This window comes from Anser brachyrhynchus (assembly GCF_964034855.1).
Source record: "Anser brachyrhynchus genome assembly, chromosome: 11".
Classification (NCBI taxonomy): domain Eukaryota; kingdom Metazoa; phylum Chordata; class Aves; order Anseriformes; family Anatidae; genus Anser; species Anser brachyrhynchus.
The window spans coordinates 15163994-15191547 of NC_137706.1; the positions used below are offsets into that span (position 1 = coordinate 15163994).

Below are 27554 nucleotides of genomic sequence, written 5' to 3' on the forward strand. Positions count from 1 at the left end.
AAATACAGCAAATCCAATCCCAGCAATGAACAGGTACAAAATAAAACAGTGCTAAAAAACACCCTGTAACATAGCAAGTCACCAACAGGCTATATGAAAAGTAGGAAGGTTAGAGAAACTGTGGTCCTACTAGACACAGAAATACAAGAAGCATGATGGTTTTAAGTACCACTGTGCAAATCCAGATTCAAGGCTCTCCTGGGATTCACTCAGTCCACAAAGGCCAGCAGGCAGATAAGTGACAAAACAACATGTAGCAGTACTGGCACAGCCAGTCCCAGCTAGTCATGCTGCTCCTGGATGGGAGCTCTCTCATGGAGACATAGCAGTTTGTCTCATTTTGTGAAGGTGAAAATAAGAAGCTAACTAATGCTAGTTCATACAGTGCAGTCCAGACGTTTAAATTAATGCATTCAGCTAACACTGTGGTATTGCTTTCAACATCCAGGTTATCTTGCTCTGAGCTGTATGTAACTATTCACATCCCTGAACAATGCCACATGAAAATATTCTGTGAAAGTCTGGAGATTTAGAAAATACAAATATCCTAGTAGAATGTAAAGCCAGTCATTCAGTTCCACCATGAGACAGCAAGGGACATGCCAGGAAAAAACACAGGATACGCATAAAAGTCTTTAAAATGTCATCAAAGCCTCTGTGTTGACTAGGAAGAGCAGGAGATTGGGTTGTATGGAGACTGCACACAGAGAAGTGAGCTCACACAGACTTGCAAATTAAGAACTAACAAAAAAAAAATCCTCTTTTGGATCTCTCCTTTTCAAACACTTTAGTCTCTCCCTGTCAGGGAACAGTGATGGCCAGTTTCTCCCTAAGAGACAGGGAGCTGAGCTTTGCATCAAAGCCAGCAGGGCAAGGGCCTCACCAGCCAGGGTCCCCTCATGGTATCTGGGCAGGGTATGCCCAGAGATGGCAGTCAGGTTCAGCCGCTAGTCCAGATCATCAGACAAGTTTGGGGTGATGAGGTAGGTCCGACATCAAGGCAGGAGATCAGTCTGTGGGTCGGGGTCCAGATCACTACAGTTCTTACCGAAGCATAGACGTAGCTGCGGCTGAACTAGAGCCTTTCTACAACATAGCTCAGGCAGGGACTGAACAGCCAGCACAGAGCTTAAAGAGAGCTCCTGGGCCCATGGGCAAAGGGTTTGGGCAGTGGAGGCCACAGGTGAGCCTGGTCAGGGCCGCCAAGGCCTATCACTACTCTCAGGCACTTGACACTTCCTTCATTAAAACTAGAAAATTTTAAAGGGAGCTTCTCAATCCGTTCCCAATCTACTCTTGCAGGAGATTTATTCTGATAAAGAGATGACTTTAGGCTGAGTAAGAAAGTTTTCTTTCAGCAGAGATGAAGAGACAATTCATGCACTTTAGGGAGAAGCTTCACAGCAAATTGCATCCATAAGTACATTTCAAACAATATTTTTCCCACATTGCACCAATTATGTGGTTGTGGAACCTTCTGATTCTGAAGGACTGTGAGGTTTCTTTGACAAATGTTATCATCAACGTTGCATTAAAATGCAAAATAGAGGCGGCAACCAAAAGATGCAATTTCAGCTCCTGAAATTTACAATACTAGTTTATTTTGCTGCTGTTCATTCTTATTCAAAGGGGTGGAGAGAAAAAGATAATTATTCTTGCCAAATTCTCCTAAATAATCATCTCTTCTTCATAAGGAAGACACAATACAATGCTGCTGTTTTTTTCACCTGAATTTAACATTAGGAACACGTGGGGGTGAATGACATTGAGTGGATCAATAGACAGTACAGGAACACTGAGTCACAGTGGAAAACTGAAAAGCCTATGATTTTATCCTCCTAACCCACATGATTTGAACCCTTCACCCCAATATTTATCTTGCAAATAAACAACCTTAATATTGGACAAAGAGTCAGATAAAAATGCAATTAATCCAACATATATAGAAACATCTACCTAGCTATTATATTTCAGTGGGTCCAGGATTTGAAGTTTTGTTGGTGGTGGTTTGTTTTTAAGGTCAGGACAATACCATTTGACTTAGTTCCTGTTAATTTTGTCAGTAAAGGATAATTAAGAACCATTTCTTGTACAATGGGAAAGGACTAATCTCCCTGGACTCTATAATATTCAGTGTCACTTGGAAAATTAGATAACATTACTTATGAAATACTTTCACAAAGTGCTGAGATCTTCTGAGTTCTTCCACCTAAATTTGTATTTGTAGTCAGAGAGGTTGGGAGAAGCAGGACTTTGCAGAAAGATACTGCCTACATGTCTTCCATGCACATTTGGGAAAGTATTCCTGCCTGTCCCTAATGGCACAGTAAAGGCTTCTCCCTGTACAAAATAGACACTTAAACCAGAAGCTTTGCACCACCAGGCACCTCTGACTTTGATACTAACCTGGCAGTCCATGCTCCTTACTCTTGACAGATATCACGATCTCGAGTGTATAGATGCATAGCTCTCAAACCTCGCTGCTTAGCATCACATTTCATTCTTGTTTTGTGCACCTCTGCAGTTCCAGAAAACCACCCACCCAGAACAGATATTTCTAGATTTTTTAATCACTTCTTGACACCTACTTCAATCTACAGCGAACTGTCTGGTAGTAACAGGAAGGTTACAAGTGGTTTTTTAAGGCTTCAACATTCTTCACTCATACATTAAAAAGAAAAAATACCTATGTGTAAGCAATATAAATGATCATGTATTCATCCTGCATATAATCTGGTCTCCTCACAATCCATCATAAAATGCAGTAGCTCTGAATCTTTTTGAAGGAAACTTTAAAAACAGCATTTTTTTTTCCTTGCCTCCCTCTCTCTTTCCACTGCTGACACCCCAAGATGGCTCTATTGCCTCCTTGTTACTCCACCAGACCGATACTTTTTCTTCATCACCCCTTTTTCAACCCTACCATAGCAGCAGGAAACCCAAATCAGCAAGCCAGGAAGAGGCTATTATTCTGGGCTTTGCCGGTGTTGCAGCCCACTTAGCGTTGTAACACTGGCATGAGATTTATCTCAGTAGGTGAGCATCAGTGCTATCCTCCACGCACATGTCCTGACCTATCCTTGTCTACTTTTAGGGGAGCTGAGATTGCCTTTCCCTGTGCATTTCTAGAGCACCCTGCAGGATGAGGACCTAATCCTGACCATGACTCTTGAGTATCACTGACAGATGATACAATTTTCCTAATGAACTGAAACACCATTCAGCAGGATCTCATTTTCTGACTGGAAAGTGTAAATGTATTTTCACTTTTCTTCTGTCTGATCCTGAGGGAAGGAAACAAAAAAGACCATAGCAACATTGGGTCCTCACTACCTTATTTGTCTCTTTCCAAAAATGTTCCCAAAGTCTCACATGCTTTCCAGAAGCTAATACACTTGTTATTAGAAACAAAATAAGAGACAAAAGGGTTTTTCTTTTTTCCTTTTTCTTTTTTTAAATCAGCATGCAAGCTGTATCTACTGTGCCTTTCAGTCACTTTATAATCGTTAAATCATTTTGCTTGCTGCTCTACTTAAGAAATAATGTACAGGTAGTATATTTCTAATACAGCTGTGATGGAAAGTTAATTAATAATAATACTTATCATTTACTCTATACAGTAATTTTTTTGAGCTTAAATGACCTTTGCAAGCATTATCTAATTAAAATTTGCCTCCCATTTATCTGTTTCAATTCTCTGGGTAGCAGATAAGTGACTCTAATTATTCACCTTTTATAGATGGGGAAACTGAGACACGTACAGGTGAAGCTACTTGGCCAAGATAGAGGCAGGTCAGTAAAGGAGCTGGATTGTAACTCAGGAATTCAAAAGCACCAAATGATAAAAGAACTACATGTCTTGCTCATCTTGTCCCTTTACTCCCTGTCTGCAATATTTAGAATAGTAAGAAGCACTGGTAAGCGATGGAAAACAGCATTGTATCAATGTAAATTAAATGGGCAGAAGAAAATATCTATATCCCAGATTTCCAGACCATCTAAAAGAGACTAATTTGAAAAGTAACTGTTCATCACTTCACCACTGATGCATTCCCTTTGTCCAAAATCCATATACCATCTGGAATCTGCTATCCTCACTTTACAACATGACCTGATCTTCTTACATCCAAGTGTGGTACACACAGTATGCTTCAATAACACTTTGGTTTACACTGTAAAATAATGGTATTTTAAGAATTTATGGGTCATACATAAATTCAGCTGTTATCTGGGGCCTGATACATTTGAAACTGGAAAAGCACAACTTCCCTTTCAAGGGCTAATTCACGTTAAGTCATCTTTATTTTCTAAATTGTAGGCAGAATCCCATTCAATGCAGAATATTCCCATTACTATCTTGCTATTAAGGCCTACACTCACACTGTGATTGTCAGGCATTACCAGTGTCTCAGCACTCTTGTAGGTATCATTAGAACTGAGATGTGATCTGCTAATTATGATTTCTTATGTGATCACAAAGATGCTGAAGAGAAAAAAAGACCTAGTTCTGACACCACTGTGATCACCAAATAGCAAAGTTTTTTGTGGTGATGTGCGAACAAAACACTCCATGTACCTCATTACTATCTGTGAACTGACTATTGTCTGGAAAACTGGAGGTTAGATAATATGCCTAGAATGAGACAAGAAACCAAAAGGCACAAGCACATTGTCTCCAGTTCAGCATGCTGCCATTGTTCCTTAAATAATTTGCTGGAAAGGAATATTATTCAGTACATAAAAGCTGCCAAGACAGCAAGTGAATTAGATGATCTTATAGTAACTGCAACTCTGTTTATCATGGGTGTATCCTGTCACTTCATGGAGAGGCAATAAAGTAGAGCAGAAGTGTCACTCTGCTTCCTTTTGACAAGAGCACTGCTAATGTTCTCTGTAACATAAAAACTCTCTCATGAGACATATGAGAAAGGTACGCAGTGACAGAGCTGTGCCACAACATTCATCTTTATGAGTGAACTATCCCATCTTCAGTGAAGATGAATGTCAGCAGAGATCAGCCAACGTGCATCACCCAGACATCTTGTGAATGTGCATTTCCTCCCACTGTCCTTCAGCTCAGAGGTTGCTCTCAATCAGAGCTGTGCAGCAAAAGCAGTTAAGGGCATTCCAAAATCATGAATAACCCCTGGTAAAAGTAATCAGATGAGGTTCCCTTCAAAATCTGCCAGGACCTCCCCGAGGATACATGTGACTAGGGTGAATAGAAATGAAGTGAGCTGCTTTCACAAAAACACAAGCAGCGTGGTGTCACTACAGCAATCCCAACTCCTATTCTGGAAACCGTAATCTCAGCAACCACATACATACTTTCTTCATATTCCCTGCCATAGTACAATTTCTCTTGAGTGGGAACCTCTTTGTTAATGACTAGAACAAAATTATTAGAATTTCAGCAAAAGTGAGAGTATATGTGTACGTATGTGTACGTATATGTATACATATGTACGTATATGTGCATACAAGAATATATATAAAACTGGAATAAACAGTAGATGGGACAACGAGCAGTTTCCCTAAATGAACATGTTGACATATAATCCAATGTAGAGTTAGAAAACACCGAATCAATAAGACTCTATTCTCTCTCATATTCTGAACAAGAATCTGATTACTTGCTTAATTGTACAATCATGGCTTAATCTTGGAAGTCAGCTGCTGTTTAATCGCTACACAATAACCGTCTTGTTAATGACATAAGAAACCATTGCTATGGTAATCAGCATGTAAAGTTTGCCCAACCTGCACCTGCTGATGCTGCCCATTCTGTCGTGCATCCAAAAGCCGATACTCGAAGCCAGAGGTTACAGGCATGCAAAGGGAAACCACTGCACCACAGTACACTAACTCTTGAGAGAACACCTCCAGAGGTCAAAAAGGTCAGGTGAATAAGATTAGTAAGGAGTATTTGGAACAAAATGAAATCGCAACTCATTGCTGCAAACAACATGCCAGGTTGAAAGAGGATAATCTCACCCTTAGACACATATCTTGTCCACCAAAAGAAAAGAAATTACAACAGAGATTTTTTCCCTCTTCCCCATCTTCAGCGACACAAATTTGAGGTTCTGCTACCTCTGAGAGGCAACCCGCTGTCATTGTAGGGGCTTATTGTCTCATCAAATCCATTTGTGAACGTAGCCATCTCTAACATTTACAGCAAAAACTTTAACTACAACAAAAATACAACTTCTTACAAGGAGAAAGCCCATTATTTCACTTCAGTTTCTAAAATCAGCCTCATCACATGAGCTCATGAAGAAATTAATATAATTTACTACATGGAAAGAATTCAGTTCTGTCCTAACAGCACTACTTATCTTGCCACAGCCAGTTATTTTTATTAATTGTGTTAACTTCTTTCAGTTTTCATGCATTTCTCAGTCTGTAGTTACTTGGTAGCCCAAGACCTATATTTTAACTACAAGGTGTCTCGGGCAAGGATCAGACTTTTCTTTTGTTTATACATTGCCTAATACAGTACCCACAGAGTCTTGAGACAGTGAGGCATTTTGGTGATGCAAATTGGTGAACAGGCATCATGACTGAAAAAACAATAGGGGAATTATAAGAACAAAAAAAAACAGGAAGGCTTGTCACTCAGGCACTCTCAGTCCCAGCTTTCAGGTCATCATAGGTAAAGCCAGAATAAAGTAGTTAATTAACCCAAAATGCTGCAGTATTTTATTACAAGGTATGTGAGTTTCACCCATAATGCTCTACCTATTTTTGACCTCTTCTTTCCTGCAGAGGGCTCCTCTTCCTGCTTGCCTTGCCCCAGGCTACATCATTCCCAGACATCCCCCACACAGGTACTCAACCAAATACCTTACTCACCCCTATAATTTTCCTGCTTGTTCCATTTTGTCCCTTAACCTTCAACTCTGTCGAGACTAACACAAAACACACCATTTATCCTAGTCCTGAAAACCCGTTCAATCTTCACCGGCAAAATAATTAGTAAGTGTTGTGGATAACATTTTAGAAGCTTTGAGAAAAACAAAAAGTATTCATTCAACCTACTGAAACTAAGTCCTGCACTTCTCTTCTTTGACTGTAATAACCAGGATGTATGTATATGGGATCAGTTTGCCATATGGAAATGAGATACGTAGGTGAGAGAATCTCACATGAATCAAGCTCCAGGTCAAATGTAAGTTGAAGATGAGACTGATTTAGCATTTTTCTGAGACTCTGAAAAACTGCAGAAACAGCCTGAGACTTGGGCAGTTGATGTAAGTATCAGCCCTAAGCTTGTCAGAACTGCTTTACACCCCTGTTTTCTGATCCCTGAGACAAAGATAAAAGTTCCCATATGGCAGTGGGTAAGGCTAATCACTATTGTTTGTGCTATCAAGACAAGGTGTCTTCCTTCTAGGGAAGAGAATTCTGCACATGCCTTGTTTCTCTTCAGGCATCTAATTTAGAGGTCTCACTTTTAACTGTTTCCTGAAGTTGAAGGCACATAACACATAGAACTAACATTAATTTAGAGACATTTAAAATGTGACACTAGTGGTTAAAGGTTAACAACATCAATACAGTTAACAGGAGAGGAACTGAGGAGAAGGGAAGCTACAAATTATTCATCAAAAATGCACTTACTTGTAGTAGCAGATATCATGGCCTGCTCGAAGCCAGTGAGGCCTGCCCAGGAGAGCTTCCTTCACTGAATACATAACGAGCTGCATGCCTGCATAAAACAAGATAGTTTCAAATGACATGACCTCCCCGGCTGGAAAAGGCAAGGATGGAGAGGAAAAGGGAAAACAAGAAGGATCATTATTTTGTCTGTGCTCTCTGCAGATAGCTTATGCAAAGTAAATACGTTTTCCTAAACCCCATGCTTGGTTCTGATGCAGCCATGTCAGTACAAAAAACACTGCCAGAAGTGAGCTGAATGGAGTTCATTAGAAAATAAATTATCCCTCTGGCCTTTGCAGAGGAGAGTTTCAAGCTGCTCTGTTTACAAGCAAACAGAAGAAGGGAGAAAAGAAAAGAATAAGAATCAACATATCAAACAGATCAGTGATTTGGCTAGTCCAGTATTTCATGCTTGGCTGCACCGTTATTGAATCCTTAAGCCTGCCACAACATTAGAGGCCTGTGGTGCACCTAGTAACACACCTTCAGAAAGCAACAAGCAAAACTAACCGTCCTAGAGTACAATTTTAAACTTTCCATTAGACCTAAATAATACTGGTTACGTTATAAATGCTGATAATGATACTATCTGTCTTTGTACCATATTATATCGGAAGATGACTTCTTCCTGACCTCCAAAATATTACCATTTCAGGCCCTGGGGTATGAGGCTCAGTCTGAACTGCGCACACATTTATTCCCAGCTCCGTGATGCCGGTCCATTTGCAGGCAGTTTTTCTATCAAATTCTTTCACACAACTGCCTGCCCCATTACCGGTACAGTACACCAGTGAAGCTCTCTGGACTGGGTGTCCCCAGCAAGGTGTGGGCAGCGCTGCAAGGAGAAACCAGACCGCCCCAGGTCAGTTCCGCTTGGTTCTGCAGCAGGCCTCACCACAGCCACAGCTAGGCCCGGCAGTGGCACTGGTGACTCCTCCGGGAAAACACAATTTAGAGAGGGTAAAACACACCCTTACAGATACTCCTGTCAGATATTTATGCACAACATAGTGCACAACCCTTCTCTTGACTGTTCTTGTGCCGTGAGGAGGTGGTACTTGAAAGTCATCCATCCTGATGATGTATTTCCATATGCATCCATTCAGTTTCCTGTCTTTGTTTAGGTTTCTCTGTTAATCTCCCCAGAGCTTTAAGAGCTGGCAAGTGTACTGGCAGCAATGCCTTTCCAGCTCACCTTTGGCTGTGGGGTAGCAGTAGCTAGCATACAGCTGGGAGTAACCTCTCAATTGCTGTTTTCTGAACCAGAGCCACGTACATAAGCCATCTTACATTTGGTTCCAGGACATGGGCCATAGTGAGCTGTGGGAGACACAAACCTGCCCAGAAGCCCAGTTCATTAGACAAGGAATACAAGGCTCAAGATCTACAATTCCGTAAACATTCTAAATTCCAGCTCCTGCCCTTCTCTGAGCACAAAGGCACATACACACTGAATTGCCTCAGAGCGGTGATTGATAGTGGTCTGCCATCTTAATTCAGTCCAAAAAGAAAAACAGCTTTTCCTCATGGAAACATTCAGTTTTAAAACACAAATCAGGCTTCTGAGAACAATATCAATATATTCCAGGGTAGAATTTGTTGGTGGAAAAAAAGGAAGGAGGGAGTTGGACGCCACACTTCCTTGACTTGCTTTGCTCATCATCACAACTGTTTCATGAAATATCCTTTTTCGCTGGTGTGAGAATTAGATAGTGCCATCTAACTGAGATCAAAAGGGAAGGGAAGAAAACAGACTAGTGACCAGGAGCTGTGAAGTATTGACACCCATTACACTTTGGCACTACATCATGACTGGAAGCTCCTAGTCTTACAGCATGGGCATTAGTACAGGAAAGTGTCAAGGAAAGAAAGCAGGAAAGCAATATCTTGTACCCATAGTTTGTATAAATATTGTGCATGTGCTGGAAAAGGCGGTGAGCCTTGCTCAGCCATACCAGATAAGCTAGAGCCTGAGTACCTTCCCAAAGCAGCGGAATCAAACCACAGACGAAATGCCTTAACAAGCCATACAAAACCAAGCCATGGCTTAACTTCATTACATTGGAAGGTATTTTCATATTTTTCTTCCAAATAAGTATTTTTCATTATACGCTTCAATGTGCAAATCATGTCCAATTTCAGATATACAAAATGAGGTGATAAATGCTGACAACAGCCAAAATAGCAGATTAACAAGTAACCTTCCACCAATAAAAGCCAGAATCTCTAACTATGGAGCCACCAGTGGCTGTATTGAAGGTGACAGTGGGTTTTGCAATGGGAAAGACCCCAAAGTACTTCATATTCAGACTGCTACCAGACACAGCACTTTTAATGGTGGTAATTCAGGGAAGCAGAATAAGATGACAACAAAAAAATTGTTTTCATTTGGGATCTATATGAATACTTGAACTCCAGCCCTTAGGGCTAAAGAGTAAATGCCTTATAATTCATTATGCCATTCATCCAGACAGCTTCACAAATACAAGTGACAAGTCATTCCAGCTCCCAGTGCTATTTGTTTTAGGTACATTGATCCTGAGAGAGTTCCCCTTGTAATGCTGAAAGATGTATCCACAGAGCTTCAGAGGAATGCAGAGTCTGATATTAAGGACTTATTGAACATTCTGAGTCAGGTCTTGAGCTGGTGTAAATTAACACAGCTCCATGGAAACAAATTTTAAAAACAGCCTATGCCAGCTCAGAATTCAACCCACAATCTTCATACAGATAAAATAATTTCTCTACTAAAACAGGCATTGAAAGCTGGGATTTGTCCTGCCTATTTCTAAGCAATGCAACCTTTCTCCTTAACTATGGACTATGACAGGAGCTCAAAGACAGCTAGTTATTGATTTTTTATTTATTTTTTAAATCAGCAGAGATTTTATGATGTTTGAAGACAGAGATGTCTTTCTGGATAAACCCAAGGAATCATGGATATTTAAGCATTACCCACATTTATTTAAATCTTAGAAGAGCTCTCCAGTCCTATTCTGCTCATTTAATCTCAGCAGATCCTTCTTCTCTCCTCTCCCAAACCCAGTGCCATTCCTTCTCGGTTCTGGTCACTAATCACAGAACAATGAATATTTTTTCCGCAAATCCTCTCTCAATACTCAGTTCACTTCTCAGTCCTCTTGAGGATACAGAAAGGTCCTTTGTCAAATGTAAAATAACTCTTTCAGTGGATTTCAGGGCAAGTAAAATGAAACTTAAAGTCTCCCTTTTACTTATAGAAATGGAAATTTTGAAACATTTACAGCATGAAAAAGATATTAATGTGAACAGAAAAGTATCCCAATTCCCCGAAGACTCATACCATAATTAAACTGGCTATTGAACTTCTCACAGTTGATAATGTTGAAGCGGTAGGGAACTGCTAATTTCATGTCACGGACTTCAAAGTAGAACCACTGGTGATGCTGGTTGCTGTTCACATCTGCATTCATAATTAAGTCATACTCAAACCTGTTAAGGAAGACAAAGAAACAGTGTCCATGAACACCCAAATCTGCCACTGAACCTGCCAAGAAGAGCAGGCTGTACAAACAAACTCATTAATAACTTGTAAGAGCCAAAGAGCTCCATCAAACCAGCAGCACCCAAACACATCATGAAATATTCATCATATTTCAGTCACACAAAAACTTCCTGGGCTCTACTTTCTTACTTCTTTTTCTTTCAGAACATATAAGTATTGGCAGGTGTCATAACTTCTGCATCATAAAACTTACTTCCTTAGCTGATCCTTTCAGAACCCAACAAAACTCCAGCATTTCATGCTGCAGACACAGCAGAAAGGCTGGCTGGGACACAGCCACTGCAGGAGTACTTACTCACGCACTTGGATGGCTTTGCGAAGGTTTCCTGATTCAAACTTGGAGAAGAATGTCAGACAGCCTGGAGTGCCTGGGCTTGAGTGACTGCGGTAAATCAAAGCAAGGATACCTATAGCAGGTTGCTTCAAAGACAAGTCCTCCCCAGCACCCTTTGTATGCTAGTACAAGTAATTGTAAGTTTTTGTTCGTTTGTTTTTAATAAGCAAGACCCTTAGAAGTAGCAAGAGATGAGCAAATCCATAATCTTTCCATTCAATGCAGCATCCTCTAATCTTGCTTAATAATTCTAAATCTCATCTCATTTTCCTTTCCCAATACTCACTTTTGTCCCAGTTCTTATTTACTTTCTTTATTCCAGTTACTTTCATGGCTGACTTATTCCCATTAGTTCATTAATTACACAAGGCAGCTCTATGCAAGCTTTCCATTTACTCTTCCCACATCTATATTGTTTCCTTCTCCTAAAGCTTGGAAACCCTTAAAATCATCTTGAACAACTTCACAATTCTGTTGTTCAGGGTTGAACACAACTCTGATGTACATTTTCAGAAGCCTTTAAATGTACCACACCTTTCAGGGTACATCTACAGCCTATGATACTGGCAGTACAGATGCTCAAATGCACTCTCAGCAGAAAGACTGTTCAGCCTAGGTGTCACTTCAGGGTGGGGATAGACTGTCTGGATTCATAGCTACACTTCCAAGCGCTAACCTGTTTGTCTACTCTAAATCAGCACGTGCAGTGCAGACATATCCAGGGGCACCATGCAGTCCCTTTGGTTTGTTGATTTTCTTATTCTGTCAAAAAAGTTTTGAGGCTCTCTTGGACCAATATACTGGACTTCCAAAATAAATCCTTTCCCCAGGGCCATGTACCAGGAACCTACTCTTCCATTAGATGTTTCATGTTGGGCTTTACCTCCTAGGTCACTTCTTGTATACCTTTATCTGAAGTAAATCAGGTAAACCATGTACTGAACTCCCTTCTTAACCCAGAACTGACTGTGCCCCTTAGCTGCAGCATTCAGTTTATGTTACCGACCTGGGCTCATCTAGATCATAAACAGTTCTTCCTATCACATCACATGGCTGGATTAAGCGGCGAACATCATCCAGTATTTTGTCCCTACAAAAAAAAAAAAATAATAATAATAATTGTAAGGACACTGTGAGAAATCTCAGTACATGGTAGTCTTCTAGAAGAAATATGAAGAGGCTTAGGAAATTCTTTTGAAGGACTGGTAAGAAAGAGGATTTCCATGTGCTAATTCCAGGTGAACATCATCTGTATTTATTTAACCAAGAGAAAGCTCCTACTCCATTCCCATTACCACAGGTTTCCTTTTGGATTAAATGACTGATTCTGTACAAATTTTATTCTCTGCGGTATTCTGTCAAGTCTGATTTATCCCCAGTTCTTCCCAGTCAATCTCAATCTTCCAACTAGCCAGCCTTGCCCCGTGAGAAAATACCCTCTGTAAACTGTAGACCTAGTAAGGCTGTCTCACCATGAATCTTGACTCCAAATGAGGCTAATTTCTACTCTTTATTAAACTGAGGTTCTCTGATTCCAAAAGAAGTTTAGATGTGAAATGCCAGAAGTACTTTCTGACCTTTGCAGCAATCATGTTATGCCCTGAAGCATGATATGATGATTTCCATTTTAGCTGTATAGTTACACATGTTATTATAACCATAAAAACAAAGCTTTTAGAGCAACAGTGCAAGGAGATGGTAGAATGAATTTGCCTCTAAATAAGACTTTTAAATTTTATATTTTCGGCAGAAAGAATTCTCTCTCTAGAGGTCAGAAATTAGTAGTCTTCACAAATTCCATTTGGTTACTGTTGATCAGCTCTGAAGTTTAGCTTAGAGCCCTGATGTTCAGTCTCTGTTGTCTGGTAATAAATCCCTATGCTGCTAAAAAGAAATGTGAGGTCATTGCATGCAGCCACACATGGAACAGAAAAAAAAAAAAGAAAAAAAAAAAACTGTTGTTATAGGAAGAATTTTCTTTCTCAGCACAGCTTCAAAACACAGCTTTCCCCTCCATTGTAACCTGAAATGACATGAGAACAACAGAAACCTCTAGCAACGTGCCAGAGGGAAGACTTGTTTTCTTTCTTGCTGCATGTTGCATGCCATATATGTTGTCTTTTCCTAGAATTCTGAGCAGCAGGGAAGGAAAGCAACCAACTTGCCTTGTCCCGCCTGCTGCTCTCTGGCTCACGGAGGACTTTCCAGAGCAGTGGTTGCTTATACCCTTCACCACAAACAGGTGCATATGCAAGAGGAGGAGAAGCAGCTTCTGGAGGACCCCATGAAGCAAGCAGAGAGCAAGAGACTCAGCAAGGAGGGACACAGCAGCAGAAGGGTTGACAGTAAGATTCCCAACAATAACCTGACATAGACACACAGATCTAAGGTGACAGAAAGGATTTTTCCTCAAAGAACAAGAGGGAACCTTTTGTTGCATGCACTAAAGGTGTCTGGATTAGAAGACTGAAGGTTAAAAAAATAATAATAATTTTTAAAAAAAGTATCCTGAAAGGACAGTCTTCTGTCTTTCCAAAGTGAACTTTTTCCCATTTGTGGGAAACAAATTTCCTTTCTTCAAGAATAAAACCTACATGAAAGCATCCTGCTCTGTGGCCTATCTCCTTGTGGCAAACGGTCCAAAACTTGTTCTATAACTTCCTAAGAAATTCAGAAATGTGACAGTCAAAACCTAATTATATTAAAGCACAATCACCTTTGAACCCCATACTGCCGCTCCAACACAGGCTTGCCACAAGGCGGTGGCTGGTGACCCCAGAAATCAGGGAATGCCAAGTCTTTGTAGGCTGGTATGGACTTGATACATTTTGCCCTGGCTACATAGAAGTGAGGGTTATGGAATGGGATGTTCTCTTGGTGCTCCTCCAGAAGGTTTGTCACTATGTCTGAGGTCTCCAGTCTCTCTCCAGAACTAGGATCAGTTGAAGCCTCACATTCAGGATTAAATATTTTTTTGTACCAAGCATCCTCTTTTGGGAGAGGACGCAGAGTAAACACATGACTTTTGGCTGGATTTTCCTTTTCACAGGAGCCTGTATTTTGGACAGTTTCTATACCGTCTCTCTCTTCATCAATTATATCCCGTCTGCATTTCTCTTTCTTTGTCCAGGTCTGCAGTGGAACTTTGAAATTCTTCTCTCCTGGATCTGGTCCTGCCTCTGTGATGCTTTGGTTCCTCCATCTGTAGTTTGGATGTTTCACAGAATTGTCACTTGGAATGAAATGAGAAGGAGTGGAGGGAAGATTCTCAGTCCTGTCCTCCAAGCTCTTGTCTTCTTCAGACTCTGATTCAAGCTCCTTTAAATTTAAAAAGTAGAAGAAATTAAAAGAAACTAAAGACAGATTGTTCCTCCTTCCAGAGGAATCATTTCAAGGAAGAAAGAAAATACTTACAAATCTCCCAGAACTGTACTTATCCAATAAGACATCCAAAGTAAACTCAGCCCATGGACCACCTGCCAGAATTTCTCTATCCACAAAGCTGTATCAGCAGTAGTCCTCAGAATATAAAGAGGATCGGACTGAGTCATCTAGATGAGTCATCGCCAAACAAAACCAATTGTTCTAACAAATTAGGGAAGATAATTCACAAAAGGCTGCCTTCCTTACAGCAGGCTAAAGGAGGTTAATCTGTCATGCAAAACTCCACCCCTGCCTTTACGCAAGAGTATAATTTAAACCTATTTAATTACTTATGGTCATAATAAATGTAACAGCATCATATGTATAGGTGATACATTAAGACAATGGTCCTTTCCAGATTCATATTTGAATCATAGCTTTGAGCTCTCCTAAATTCTCTGAGACTTTTAGCGAGTGCAACGCCCTTCTTCATTTCTTGTCCCAAACTGCAATAGAGCAATGATTTGAATCATGCATTTCACTCAGTGGCAATGCAATCTTCTCCATCACTTCCTTCAAAGCACTAGTTGACAGCATTTATTTTCCACATCTCATTCTGATCTTGATATTGCTGTTGAAACTGCCAGCAAAGATACAAATTATTATCTGACAGATTTCTCATGTGGCAATTGATTCAGTAGCACTTAGTTAATCCATATCCAGCCAAACGTGCGCTAAACAACATCACTCCCTTTCTTGATTCAGGCCAATAAGCTGCAACAAAAAGTCTTATTTTTTTTTCCTCCAGTCCCATGAGACACCTAGGTTTCCTTTTGCAATAGTCTTCTGGTTCTCTCTTGTCGTTACTCCCTTTCAAGTATTGCTTAACCTCTTGAGCATTCAGAAGTAAAGGAAGGCATGCTATAATTGTACCTGAAAATTATGGAAAAGTTCTAGGCACATTGCTTCGTATTGTCCAAGCTCTTCCTCTGGCCGGTCAAGTACTGGCCTTGACCTCAATTTGTTAACATCTGTCTCCAAGTCATAATCCTATAAAAACAGAATTTAAAAAGTACATATATTGAACATGTCCCACAAAATGACTGCAAAAGTATTATTCTGCATAACATTCTCTGTTTCTAATGACACCGTATGTTTTACAACCATTTCTCCCATACTCATGAAGGTTGTTGAAGTCAATTCATGGAATGGAAAATAGAGGCACAAGAGTAGAGGCTAGATGGTGAAAAAGAGGAATTTGATGCTTTAATATTCAAGTACCTACCTAGAAGTAGCGTTAAAAACCCAAAAACTTAGTTTCCAAAAAGTATGTAAGACCCACTCACTGAAACTTGAACCTATTTATAAGCAGCTCAGCTTGAGAGGTTCCAAAATAAGAGACACCAACTGCCACTAATTCTTTTCAAGCGTATCAACCATTCTCTTTATGTCGTGAAAACCAAGTATATTATTCCAGGGATAAATGGTAATATTTTTGTTCAAAGAAATGATAATTTTAAAAAAATCTATTTACCAAGAAAATTACCAAAATATATCAAAGGAAAAAAACGGCCTCCCAGGCTACTTCTACCTTTGATTTAGATAACCAAATGGTGTCTCTGAGCACCTCCTGATCAAACAGAAAGGCCCACCTCAGTATCACTGAGCTTGCAGAAACCAATTGCTCATATTTTATGTTTCTGTCTCAATTCTATTAATAACAATCTTTAAAACTCTTGCCCAATCCGTCTTCTATGCTCTCCATCTTTTTTTTTTTTAATTTTTATATATGAAAAAACACTTTTAGATATTATCAGTGAAGCAGGGATAAGAATTGTATCTGAAACTTTTACATTCAAAAGCAACTGTAGAGGATCAAATTGATGTGCAAGCCCCTCCATATCAGATTCCAGAACCAAAAAGAAGCTGTGCCAAGCATTCCATCATTGCTTAAGTAACGAGGAAAAGATGAGGCAAGAATGAAAGATGGAGACATGACGTTATCGAATGGTCATTACAATACAGGATTATTTTAATAATTCAGCATGCATTCGTAAGTGTGCACCACCAAATGCTAGCAAAGAACTTATTCACTCCTGATAAATAGTTTCTGAACAGTTTCTAAACAGTTTCTGAAGCTGTTATCAGATTTATTTTTTTCCCCTGAATGCAAAAATGTCTATGGAGTTTCAAACCCTGAGGCACAGCTGTACTCAGAGCAGTTTGAACTGTTTTTTGGGCATAGTTGAAAGGGCAGTGAGAGCCTCTAAGCATCTCAGGTCAAAGTACATGAGGTCAATTCTAAAGGATTTACCATCAACAACATAATGCAGAAAAAACTTCAAACTTGATGTAGATCTGTTTTTGAGGTGGTAATTTTGATTTTTGTAGAATTGTATGAACAGTCACTGCTGGAAGTGTAGAGCCAAGTTTGTTTGTTTGGTATTACCCAGTATGCGTGGCTAGCTACAGACATGTTTGTAAACCATCTTAGTACCAGGAAATGCTGTGCAAATGATATCTCATACAAAAAGGTGATCTGAAAGTTCATTATTCATTCCCTTCTTGTTTTCCCTTTAGAAAGATTTGTCATGGGAGATGTATGACCAGCACACCCAACAAATAGTACTTAAAACTCATTCAGAGTAAACTTAGGCAAAAACAAACAAAACACTGCTCACTTCTACTCAGTAAATCCTTGTGAATAATGAAACAGAAGAGAGACATATAGGCTCTGTTTCTGAATGAATAACTAATTAAAGAAGGAGATAAATTCACAATAAACCTTATTCCTAATGAGCATCTTGACAAGCTCTAATATCTATCTGTTATCTATAGATAACAGACAGGAAAGTTAGGACACTATGGTGTGAACTAATGGTATTGTTTTATTTTGTTTCTGTTTTTACTTTTCTCAGTGGGTGACATATCAGTTTAATACTTGAAGAGAAAAAGAGGGCAACTAATGATATAGCTCTTCCACAGAAGTCTCAATCACATCTAATTAGACTTCATTTCATTTGCAACTTCATTTCTTTTGTTTTCCTTCCCCAAACACTTTCTGTGGACAAGACTTACTAGCAGCATTCACTCATTCACATTTGTGTATGAGCTTGTATGTATCTTCAGAACAGAAGTTTGTACTCATCCTCAGCTGATGGTTGTTTTTTGTTGTTGTTGTTTTTGCCAGTTAGACCATGTCAGAGAACGCAAAGGGAAAAATAAGTATTGAATATTTCATTTTATATTTGTTTTTTGTGCAGCAGCAAATAAAGAAGGAATCTAAGTTCAAATGCCCCAGGTGTGGCCTAAAACATTTAACCTTTTTCTTAGGATAGGTGAATACAACAAATATGCTCTGATATGGGAAGAAAATGAAGGTTAGTGTTTCCTGGGTGATAATTCATTTATCCTCTACTGAGGATGATTTACACTTAGAGAAATCAAAGATCACTCATTTATGCCTGACTGTGCATGTGATACTAACAGTCACTGGGCAGTCTCAGGAATAGAGAAGTCACCAAACCTGTACCTGGGGTCACAAGCGTGACAATTAATACAATAAACATGGGGGGCTCTTCAGTGAAAGGCAGTCCTTTCTCTTCGTTCAAGTATTCTTCTTTTATTATTCATACAGTGTACTTTATGAGACTACATACATATCTACATTCTCTGCTTATATGGTTTATCAGAATATCAAAATAGACAATGAAATGTTTTATTTTGCAGTATACGGATGATAAAGGAAATTGTTGTTTATATACCTACTTCCTCCTTACTCTCCACGTCGCCTTTATCCAGGTCTTTTTCTACCTCTTCCTCTCCATCACTTTCATAGTCATCTGCAGAAACAAAAAAGAGGTAGAGCCAAAAGGGTTCAGTCTAATATCCCTCTCCGGCCCTCCAGAGAAATATGAGCAGTCTCTCACATGCGTGGCTCACAAGCCTTCCAACTATAACCCATCACAACCCTGATTAAAGCAGATCCCATTTGTTAATCTAGTATAAATGAATTTGGCACTAAATCTCCCTGTTTTTAAAGCTCTGTTCTCTTGGAATCAAGCACTGCCTTTCAAAACCATGAAAATATCACCACGATATGGATCCAACTCATATTACAAAGCAATAGAGATTTTCTGCTTGGCTGCAGTGATATTACAGGATGGTCTTAATCCATGTTATCTAGATTAGGGTGTTTTACTGTTATCATCATTATAGTATCTGAGCATCTTCCATGTGAAACTGAAAACAACAGAGAAATTGCTTGTGTGTGCCATGGAGTTTGCTGTCTCTGTTTCTTTGGAGTGGCTGTCCTCCCTGTGCCTGAGTTCTTATTTTCATCAAGTGCTGAAACATATCATTTACTCAAGCAATTTGCCTGCTATCTGCTTGTATTTTAGAAAGGAGAAAGGATCATACTTCCCACGATTCTTTACTGAAATAGTTGCAGGGCAGCATTATCCCCACAGTCATGCTCAGGTCATCCCCACAGTCATGCTCTTCCCTCTCTGTTGTTGTTGTTGTTATGGAGCAATGGCATTTCCAGCCTCTGCCATACCCTACCTGTTCTGTTATTATTTTGGATCATAGAATAGTTTATTTTATTTTATATTTATTTTTATATTTATATTTATTTTATTTTCCTTGGTCCTTTCAATCTTCTCTGATTTGTTCTCCTAACAGAATCTCCAAGCCTCAAGACGACGTGGAATTAGTTTCATCCCTGCTGAGCGCCACTGTAGGCCACCAGACTAATTTTAATTACAAAACTCAGGACTATGCTGCCAAGGCTCCCTTCCCCAGATCCCACATTTAATTCTTATGTCATGCTCCTTTTCCTCCTACCAAAAGCACCCTTCAGCAATTTACCTTCAAATCCCACACACGGAGGTTCAGTCTTGACATTCCCAGGAAGAGGGAAGGAATAGGAACTTCTTACTGACACCACAGGCAGAGGCTCCTTGGGGTAGCACTTTCTTAGAATCTGAGTCACAGTGGTTACGATAGGATCCAGATTTTTGCAAGACAAACAGTCCTGTGAACCAAAGGAAAGCAATGTTAAGAACTGGTTGTTTCTTACTATCGTTCTGCCTACTGCACATGATCTCCAAGAGATGTTCTTCTAATCAGAACATGCATTTGTGATACGTTTTCATCTTCTTCTTTTGTTATTTGTTTTTGTTGTTTTTTTGATTTTTTTTTTTTTGAGGTTGGGGGAGGGCATGGAAGCTTAAAACTGGTAGGTGCACTACTCAGAAAACCATTCATATTTCCCCCCCGTACAGCGCATCTATTGTATCTATACAGCCTCCATCAGATTGATGAGTCTATGCAGCATCCTTCTGAAATTCACAGCTTATACCACGCTTATGAGCATGCTGATATCTTTATCAAGTTGGAAACATGGCTTAGCCCACCAGAACAGGAATGTAATTCAAACAGCATGAATGCGCTATAAGGCGAAAAAGAAATATTAATATAACAATTCTAATACCATTTAAAAGTGTTCGCCTCTCTTCAGCACAGTTAAGTGGAACAGACAAAAGGGCAGAGTAGACACTTTGGGCCACTGTCTCACAGACCATAGTTAGGACACTGGCTAGAGAAGAAAAACTCAGCAGAGCAAGGAATGGGCCAGAAGAACAAAGTGCTTCTTAATAAGCAAGAACAGGAAAATTGCTGTGTTGATTTTTTATTTTTTTCTCCAGGATTTTATTCTGTTTTCTCATGTATGATTGAACAGCATTAAAAGATTCAGTGGGATTAACCAGGATTCCTGTAGGGAGACTAGAAAAATCATCTACTGACATGCTTACAAGACTCACTACAAGAATCTTAATACATATTTCTAGATCTCTGGCTGTTATGAACAAGGGTGAGAGAATAGACAATTTTGAAAGATCTCCAATGAAAGTCCTATTGTGGCTACAGAAAAAGACCAAGGACAAATGTTTTCTACTTCCAGCTCTTCAATTTATTCACTCTTTCATATGGTGCTTGGGTGCCTTAGTTTGCTCATTATTGAGAGAAAGATAAGAAAAGTTTGTCTGCACTTGGGAACAGAATAAATCTTGACTCTAGTTTACTATACTACATAGTTTACAAGCCATATCTTACTAACTAAAAATGTTCTGTTTTTACTAGAACACAAGACTGTAAATGACTGCCTTGGGCTAGCCATCTTTACTTATTTCAAAGTGAATTGAGCAAGTCAAGAGCAAGACGTTCATACTGACAATGAATTTCCACACGTGGAGTTATTCAAGAATACTGTTTTGAAAGTCATTTTTCTGTATAGCAAATTAACTTACAAATGTAAACAAGCCTCCAGATACCTTACAGGGAATCTGTGGGGCTGCTTTCATTACTGATCATAAATTGCTCTGAGATTCCAAGATAACATGGTTTACGGGTGACTGCAAAGTGTTGCATCACTGTATTAGAAAGCATTTTTTATTTTGACAACTGAGAAATAGAGAGGAGGTTGTTTTGTATGTGTGCAAACTCTCCCATTTACTTTGTAGTAGAATATTGTGAATGAGGAAAAAGTGAATCCTCAGCTCTGAAACCTCATGTAAAGCTAACCTGAATTCACAGGATCTGCTTTTCAGCATCTGCAGTTAATCTTTCCACCTTTGAAGCTGTAATGTTCTTACCAAGATACTATGATATGTATGTGATATATGCAAAAAAAAAAAGCCTTCAATATTACACTAAGTCAAAAGTTATGATACCAGATGATACCAGGAATACAGAGGGGGGTATAGAGTAAAGAAGAACATGAGTGACATCTCATATGGCTGCCAGACTCCTCCTGATGCCTCGTATCTTGGAGAGACACTGTAAGACTGACAGTATGCCAAAGATAAAAGGAGAGAAGGTTGAGCTTTGAATCTATTAACCTTGATAATTCCTCTTCCAAGATCAACCTATTAGCACACAGTAGAAAAGAGTAACTGGGGGCCCCTGAAGCTGTCATTTCTGCTCCACTTCTAACCTTGGGAAGGATTAGTGTTCTCAGTGTTCACTGGATACTTAGTATGTCATTTCCTGTTCATTTGCCCAATGTGACCCCATGTTCGCACTTTTTGTGGTGTTGCTCCTAGGCTGAGCTATCAGGAGATGTTAGCTCAGAAAGGAACAAGGGCTGTAGAAAGCACTTGAGAGGGAATAAGCTGACATCTACCTTCAAGCAGCCATTGCCATGCACCCTACTGAAGTTTCTGCAGACCAGGGATTCTCCATAAAAAGAGTCCGTACTCCCTGCAAGCTCTGCTGACTGTGGTCACCTGAAGGGAAGGTGGGAAAAAAAGCCTGCCATCCTATCATCTACTGCTGGTAAGAAGTATATTTGTCACAGGAGAACAGTTCTCAATAGCGATAGAAACAGTGGAAGAGGAGATACACAGGATATGAAGGCAATGAATTTTCTAGAAAAGGGGACAGGTTTATCATCCTGTATGTGATGGTTCTGAAGGGAGATAATACACTGGCCATCAAGAATGACAATGAAAACACTCCTTGTGGAATCACATGGGTCAAGAACTAAAGGATTCTCTGTGCAGGACTTCTCCAAAGGAGGCTAAGGAAGTAAGCTCAGGACTATATCATCTTTCTTTACGGACCTACAATGTCTTTCCCAAGATTAAAATTGGGCCTCTGTAAAAGCAGTTCATGCACTTTGGAAGTTTAACAGTTGGACTTGATGATCTTAGGAGTCCTCTCCAACCTAAATGATTCTATGTTCATCATTAACAAGAGTCTGACTAAATCAACACTCCTTCATGGAAAAAGTGATTCAGTGCAGTTATCCATCTGAATACCCAGAAAGAACTATGTCACAAAACCCCTCAAAAACTCTTCTGTGGAGACTGCACTGTGCTTCAGGAGAGGCTGTCCAAGCAGACAGCAGGATCCACAAGGGAGGAGGAAAAAAATCATTAAAGAGTGAACTACAATTTCTGTGAGGCTCAGCAGAGATTAAAATTAGTTGTAAACTGAAACATTTTCATTTGACTGAAAATTGTCAATACTTTTTATTTAGACATTATCATTTTTTTTTCATAAATGTTATACAAATCCAGAATAAGACCAGCACTCCCTGCAGGACGAAATGTCTGGTTTTCAATAGAACTCTACACAGTGAGATAGGACCCAGCACTATCTACCAATCCATCTCACTTAAGCACAGGAGCACCATTTACCTGCACACTCGTGAAGAGAATCTCCATACCTCGGGAACCAAGGAAAGTCTCCCTGCCCAGCTGGATGTTGGTGATGTGCTTTAGGCAGAGCAGGAGACCCCTACGAATATAGATGTAGTTGTTGGAGACGTCATTTTGATGCCAGTCTTGATAGAGTCTCAGCAATCCACCCAGGTAGCCTCTGTTCACTGCCCGTCGGCTGTTAGATTCTGAAATCAAAGAAAAAAGGCTGACAGAAAAGGCCGAAACTCTCTCGACTACTCATTTTGTTTGATAACCATATGGCTACTCGGTGCTTAGAAACTCAGATTTTTACAGCTCCTCTTTCTCACCTAATGGACACAGCTAATTATCTTGTTTTGTTAGAGAGTTTAAGATGTTCTTTGTTAAGTATGAGCTAGGTTCTTGGAATTGTACAGAAATGTCTTCTGTCTAGGTGGAAACAATTGCTCAGAACCCTAGAGAACAAAAGTTTTCCTTTAAGCAAACCAGGGCTGGCATAGGCACAGAGCTCTTATCTCCTTCCAAGTGCTAACAAACCTAATCCAGATCACAGCACCATAAGCATTTCCAAAATTAAGGAAGATCCCGAGGACTGAAAAAAGCTAAACAATAAGATTAGTTGACAGCCCATCATATAGTCTTCGTATAGCAGTGTATTTCAGTCCAGACAAAACACCTTGATGAGATCAACAAAGATCAGAGATCAGGTCTTGCAGCTGTACTGTCACAGCCAGTGAAATTATATTTAACTTCTAAACCCATCCCACACATACATGTATAGTGAAAGCCATGAGTCAACTGATGCTGGACAATCATAGCCCTTCTCCTAAAATCATGAGGCTAGATAAAACCCACAGTATTTAAAAGTTAACAAAACACCAACATGAACAACAGCAGTTTAGGCTTCTTTTCCATTTCTTTATGGTTCTGAAAAAGTTTTAAGTAATGTTCAGATCACGCTTTAAAGGTTTTACTTCACAAAGATGAAATATATATATATATTTTTTTAAATAAAAGGTAGTTTTATAAAAATATAAGAAGAAAGATGCAACGTTCTCTTAATTGTGTAGCTTCAGGATATGGGGCTCTGAGAAGATTACAAAACTTGTGATAAAATATAAGTTCTTCCACACGACTACTCTAAAGCACATCCCTTCACCCACAGTGCCCCCTTCCCAGCCCCACAGGACGAACATGAAGCCATACCAGACTCTAGGATCCCATCCTTCAAACCTACCCTGCCTAAACATACTTTCCCAACTGGTCCTGACACTCTTCACTGTGACACATATTAGAAGCTGTCAGAAGCTCGCTAATCAACCAAGGGGCCAGGCAGCATATGCAAGACTGGAGCTCAGCTCCTTGAATACCGATCAGCATTTGCAGCTCACAACAGATGGCTCTTGGTATGGATTCTCCAGAGCTAGTAGGCTCCAATTCATTTCCAGTTCATTAAACAGAGTGCCAGAACCTCTCACACCTGGAACATTAAAGTCATCAGTGAAGATTTACAGGACAGGAGAAGAGAAAACAGAAAGGGGTAAGATTCTGGATGAAGAAAATCAGTAAAAAGAGAAGCCATGGAGAGAATAACGAGAAAGCAGCTAGGAGGCAGCAGACCTCAATCCCAGCAATGATATGTGAAAATATTGGAAAGGGAAAGGAAGATATGTGAAGTCACCTCAATTTGCTCTCCACAGTACGTCGCAAACTTTACCTCGAGATGATATTGGAGGGCCTACCTGGTCTCACCCTGCATTTTTTTCTCTACCTTTGCCGTCACAAGGCAGAAAACAAATGGTGTTCCAGACCAGCAAAAGTCTGCTAACTTATTGTAATCCTGCTTTGCATCTTCACACCATCCTGTTGATGTTGACACGCAGCTGCACTGACCTGCAGGTCCCACAGGTATTCCTTTCTTATACCTTATGCACAGCCATGCCAGATACCTCCACTGCGGTCCACATCCCTCTGTAGCACTTTATCCCCCTTTTAACCTTCTCACACTCTCTCTACCAGTACAGCCTGTATTTTGGGGCTCAGTGGTGGTTAGCATGTAGGTCATCCTTTTCCTTTGACCTTCACTCTGTTTCTTGTTTCTATTTGTCTTTCTGCTAGAACACTTTAATTGCTTGAGAATCCCTTATCAATCCCAATGATTTTATTCATGATTTCCTGTAATCCTCAACCGGCTGTCATGTTTACTAACCTGTAGGATGACCTGCCCCTTAAATCAGTCAATCTTCCTTGAAGAATTATTCAGAGAGCTCTGTAAAAGTTGATAAGTATATAAAACATGACAAGAAGAGTCAGGCAGTGCAAGGTAGGGACAGTTTAGATCAGGCTCAGACCCTCCCTTAACTGTTCAGAGGCAGATGAAATTGGACTAGATTTAAGGATTTACAGCTCCTGGCATTCACCACTTGAAGTCCAAGCTTTCTGTGTCAATGTTAATAGGGTGAGGGAAATATCGGAAAGCACCATGCGTAGTGCTGCTTGGGGAAGTTAAATAGAATTCTATTGTAGATAGAATAAATAGATAGAAAGTGTAGATATCCTGTAGATAGAAAGTGTGTTTGTGAGGTTTTCCTCTATTTCAGGTAAAAATTTCACATTTGGATTCTAGCTCCATGGGGGGCAGAAAACAACTGTCCCATTGCTTATCAGTCTTATCGTTGGATGAAAAGCACAGAGAAAGCTGAGTAAGACAGTTTTATTTGTTTCCCTCATTTTTTCCATATAGCTTTTAAGAACAAAACAGTCACTTTGAAAAGTGAAGCTGAGGCAGTCTGTTCTGCAAGGAGATGGGAGAGGCAGGACTATGGTTCCCTCAGCACTTTGATCAGAGGCAATGAGAATTACTTAACTGAAAGGGCAAGAAAGCATTCATTTTGTTTCTCTGTCTCATTCCATTGATTCTCTTCTGCTCTCCTGTGTTTTCAGTGTTTTTTTCTTCCAGATTTTTTCAGTTGTATAGTCAATAAAGTAGCAAATAAATGAAGGAGGAAGTATGCCAAGATCTCCAGAAGGCAGAATGGAAAAAGGAGGCCTCCCCACCTGTCTGTGTCTGTTGGTGCCTCCATCCATGGATCCACCTGCTTGTGTATCTGTCTATATATTGGCACAAATACAGATGGTGGAAATGAATCATACAGGTACAAGCGGCACTGCACAGATTTGTAGGCAGCAAGAACTCAGCCCTCCTAGAGCGAATATGCATGATCCATGTGGTTAAGTGGTAAAACATCCTATGACTTTTTGACCCTTTTTTGTTTGGTTGATTTTTTTATTTTTTTTTTTTTTAAGTCTATTACCTTTTTGGGTCTGGCAAGTATGTTCAGTCAAAACGGAAGTTCTCCTTCTGGGGAACTTACAGGAGTGCCCAGGCATGACACTTCACATTTTAATTCATGCTTGGTTGGTCAGGCTTATGGCATCCCTGAGAACAGGTTAGTCTTCACCACCTTCCCCTAACCTGCCACTCACATACTGTTTTCTTTACAGGAGTTTCAGTTCTACCCACTGAGACCTGGACAGGCAATATGAAAACACACATTGTGGTCTTAAATTCACCGCACATCCAGAATTGATCATCCCCTTTGACTTCCAGGGCAGTGCTGTTAACCATTGAAAATAATTGTGTTGTGATGACAGAGTAGCTGGCCTGAACAGTCTGTTACGTTAGCTAAAAGCATGTAACGTAGATGCACAGCCAGTATGTGGACATACCAAACAGAGATGCACAAAGATTAACAAAGGGCTTACACTACAAAGAAATCCACAGTTTTGAAAGAATTTTGATTTTGTGTTGAGGGTCAAGGACAGATTCTTAAGCCAGGGTTTGAACTTATGACTGACAGTGTTTTTCTGAACATTTCTGAAGCCTTTCCTTGTATCCCAGTCCCCTTTGAAGTGTTTGCCAGGAACGCAAGGACCACTGGAAAACATGCAGTATATTTAATCACAAAACTGAATTACAGTCATCCGGAAATATGATGAGCAATGCACTGCTTACCAGGCAGAACAAAGAGATATTTATCTTTCTGTCTATCTATTTAAATCTTTGTTGATGCCACTCAGCTGATTCATTATGCCAAGAGAATACATTGCTACAGTTTGGAGATAAAAATGCTCTGCTAGATTAACCCCATGGCCCCTAAGGGAGTGAAAGGAGTAAGAAAATCTCCAGTTCCCTTACTCTGCTCCACATATTCTATCTTGGGAACAAAACTGTGAATAAAAAATGCAAAACACCTCCTACAGCTAAGTGAAAACATCTATTGTATTCTGTCATTGTGAGACCACTTTTGCTGGAGACAAACATTAGGGTTCCCTATGAAAATCAAATTTATTGTCCTCAGATGAACCCAGTCACCCATCAAGTGGTGGGATGAGTCCATACCCAGTGGGTTTTACAGTTCCTGCAGTTCCAGCAAGAAACTGG

At 39.8% G+C, this 27554-nt stretch overlaps 1 protein-coding gene across 1 annotated transcript in view; it reads right to left on the reverse strand.

The window, feature by feature from the left end:
* The window catches only part of AGBL1 (AGBL carboxypeptidase 1), a 330445-nt gene that overhangs the window by 211619 nt on the left and 91272 nt on the right, over positions 1 to 27554 (reverse strand). The window contains exons 8-16 of the mRNA XM_080607077.1: positions 23108 to 23316; positions 19773 to 19938; positions 18672 to 18745; positions 15837 to 15953; positions 14257 to 14858; positions 12547 to 12630; positions 11502 to 11588; positions 10985 to 11133; positions 7624 to 7711 (exon numbers count right to left, since the gene is read on the reverse strand). Of these exons, the coding sequence (XP_080463203.1) occupies positions 7624 to 7711; positions 10985 to 11133; positions 11502 to 11588; positions 12547 to 12630; positions 14257 to 14858; positions 15837 to 15953; positions 18672 to 18745; positions 19773 to 19938; positions 23108 to 23316 (1576 nt within the window). The remainder of the gene's footprint in view (positions 1 to 7623; positions 7712 to 10984; positions 11134 to 11501; positions 11589 to 12546; positions 12631 to 14256; positions 14859 to 15836; positions 15954 to 18671; positions 18746 to 19772; positions 19939 to 23107; positions 23317 to 27554) is intronic.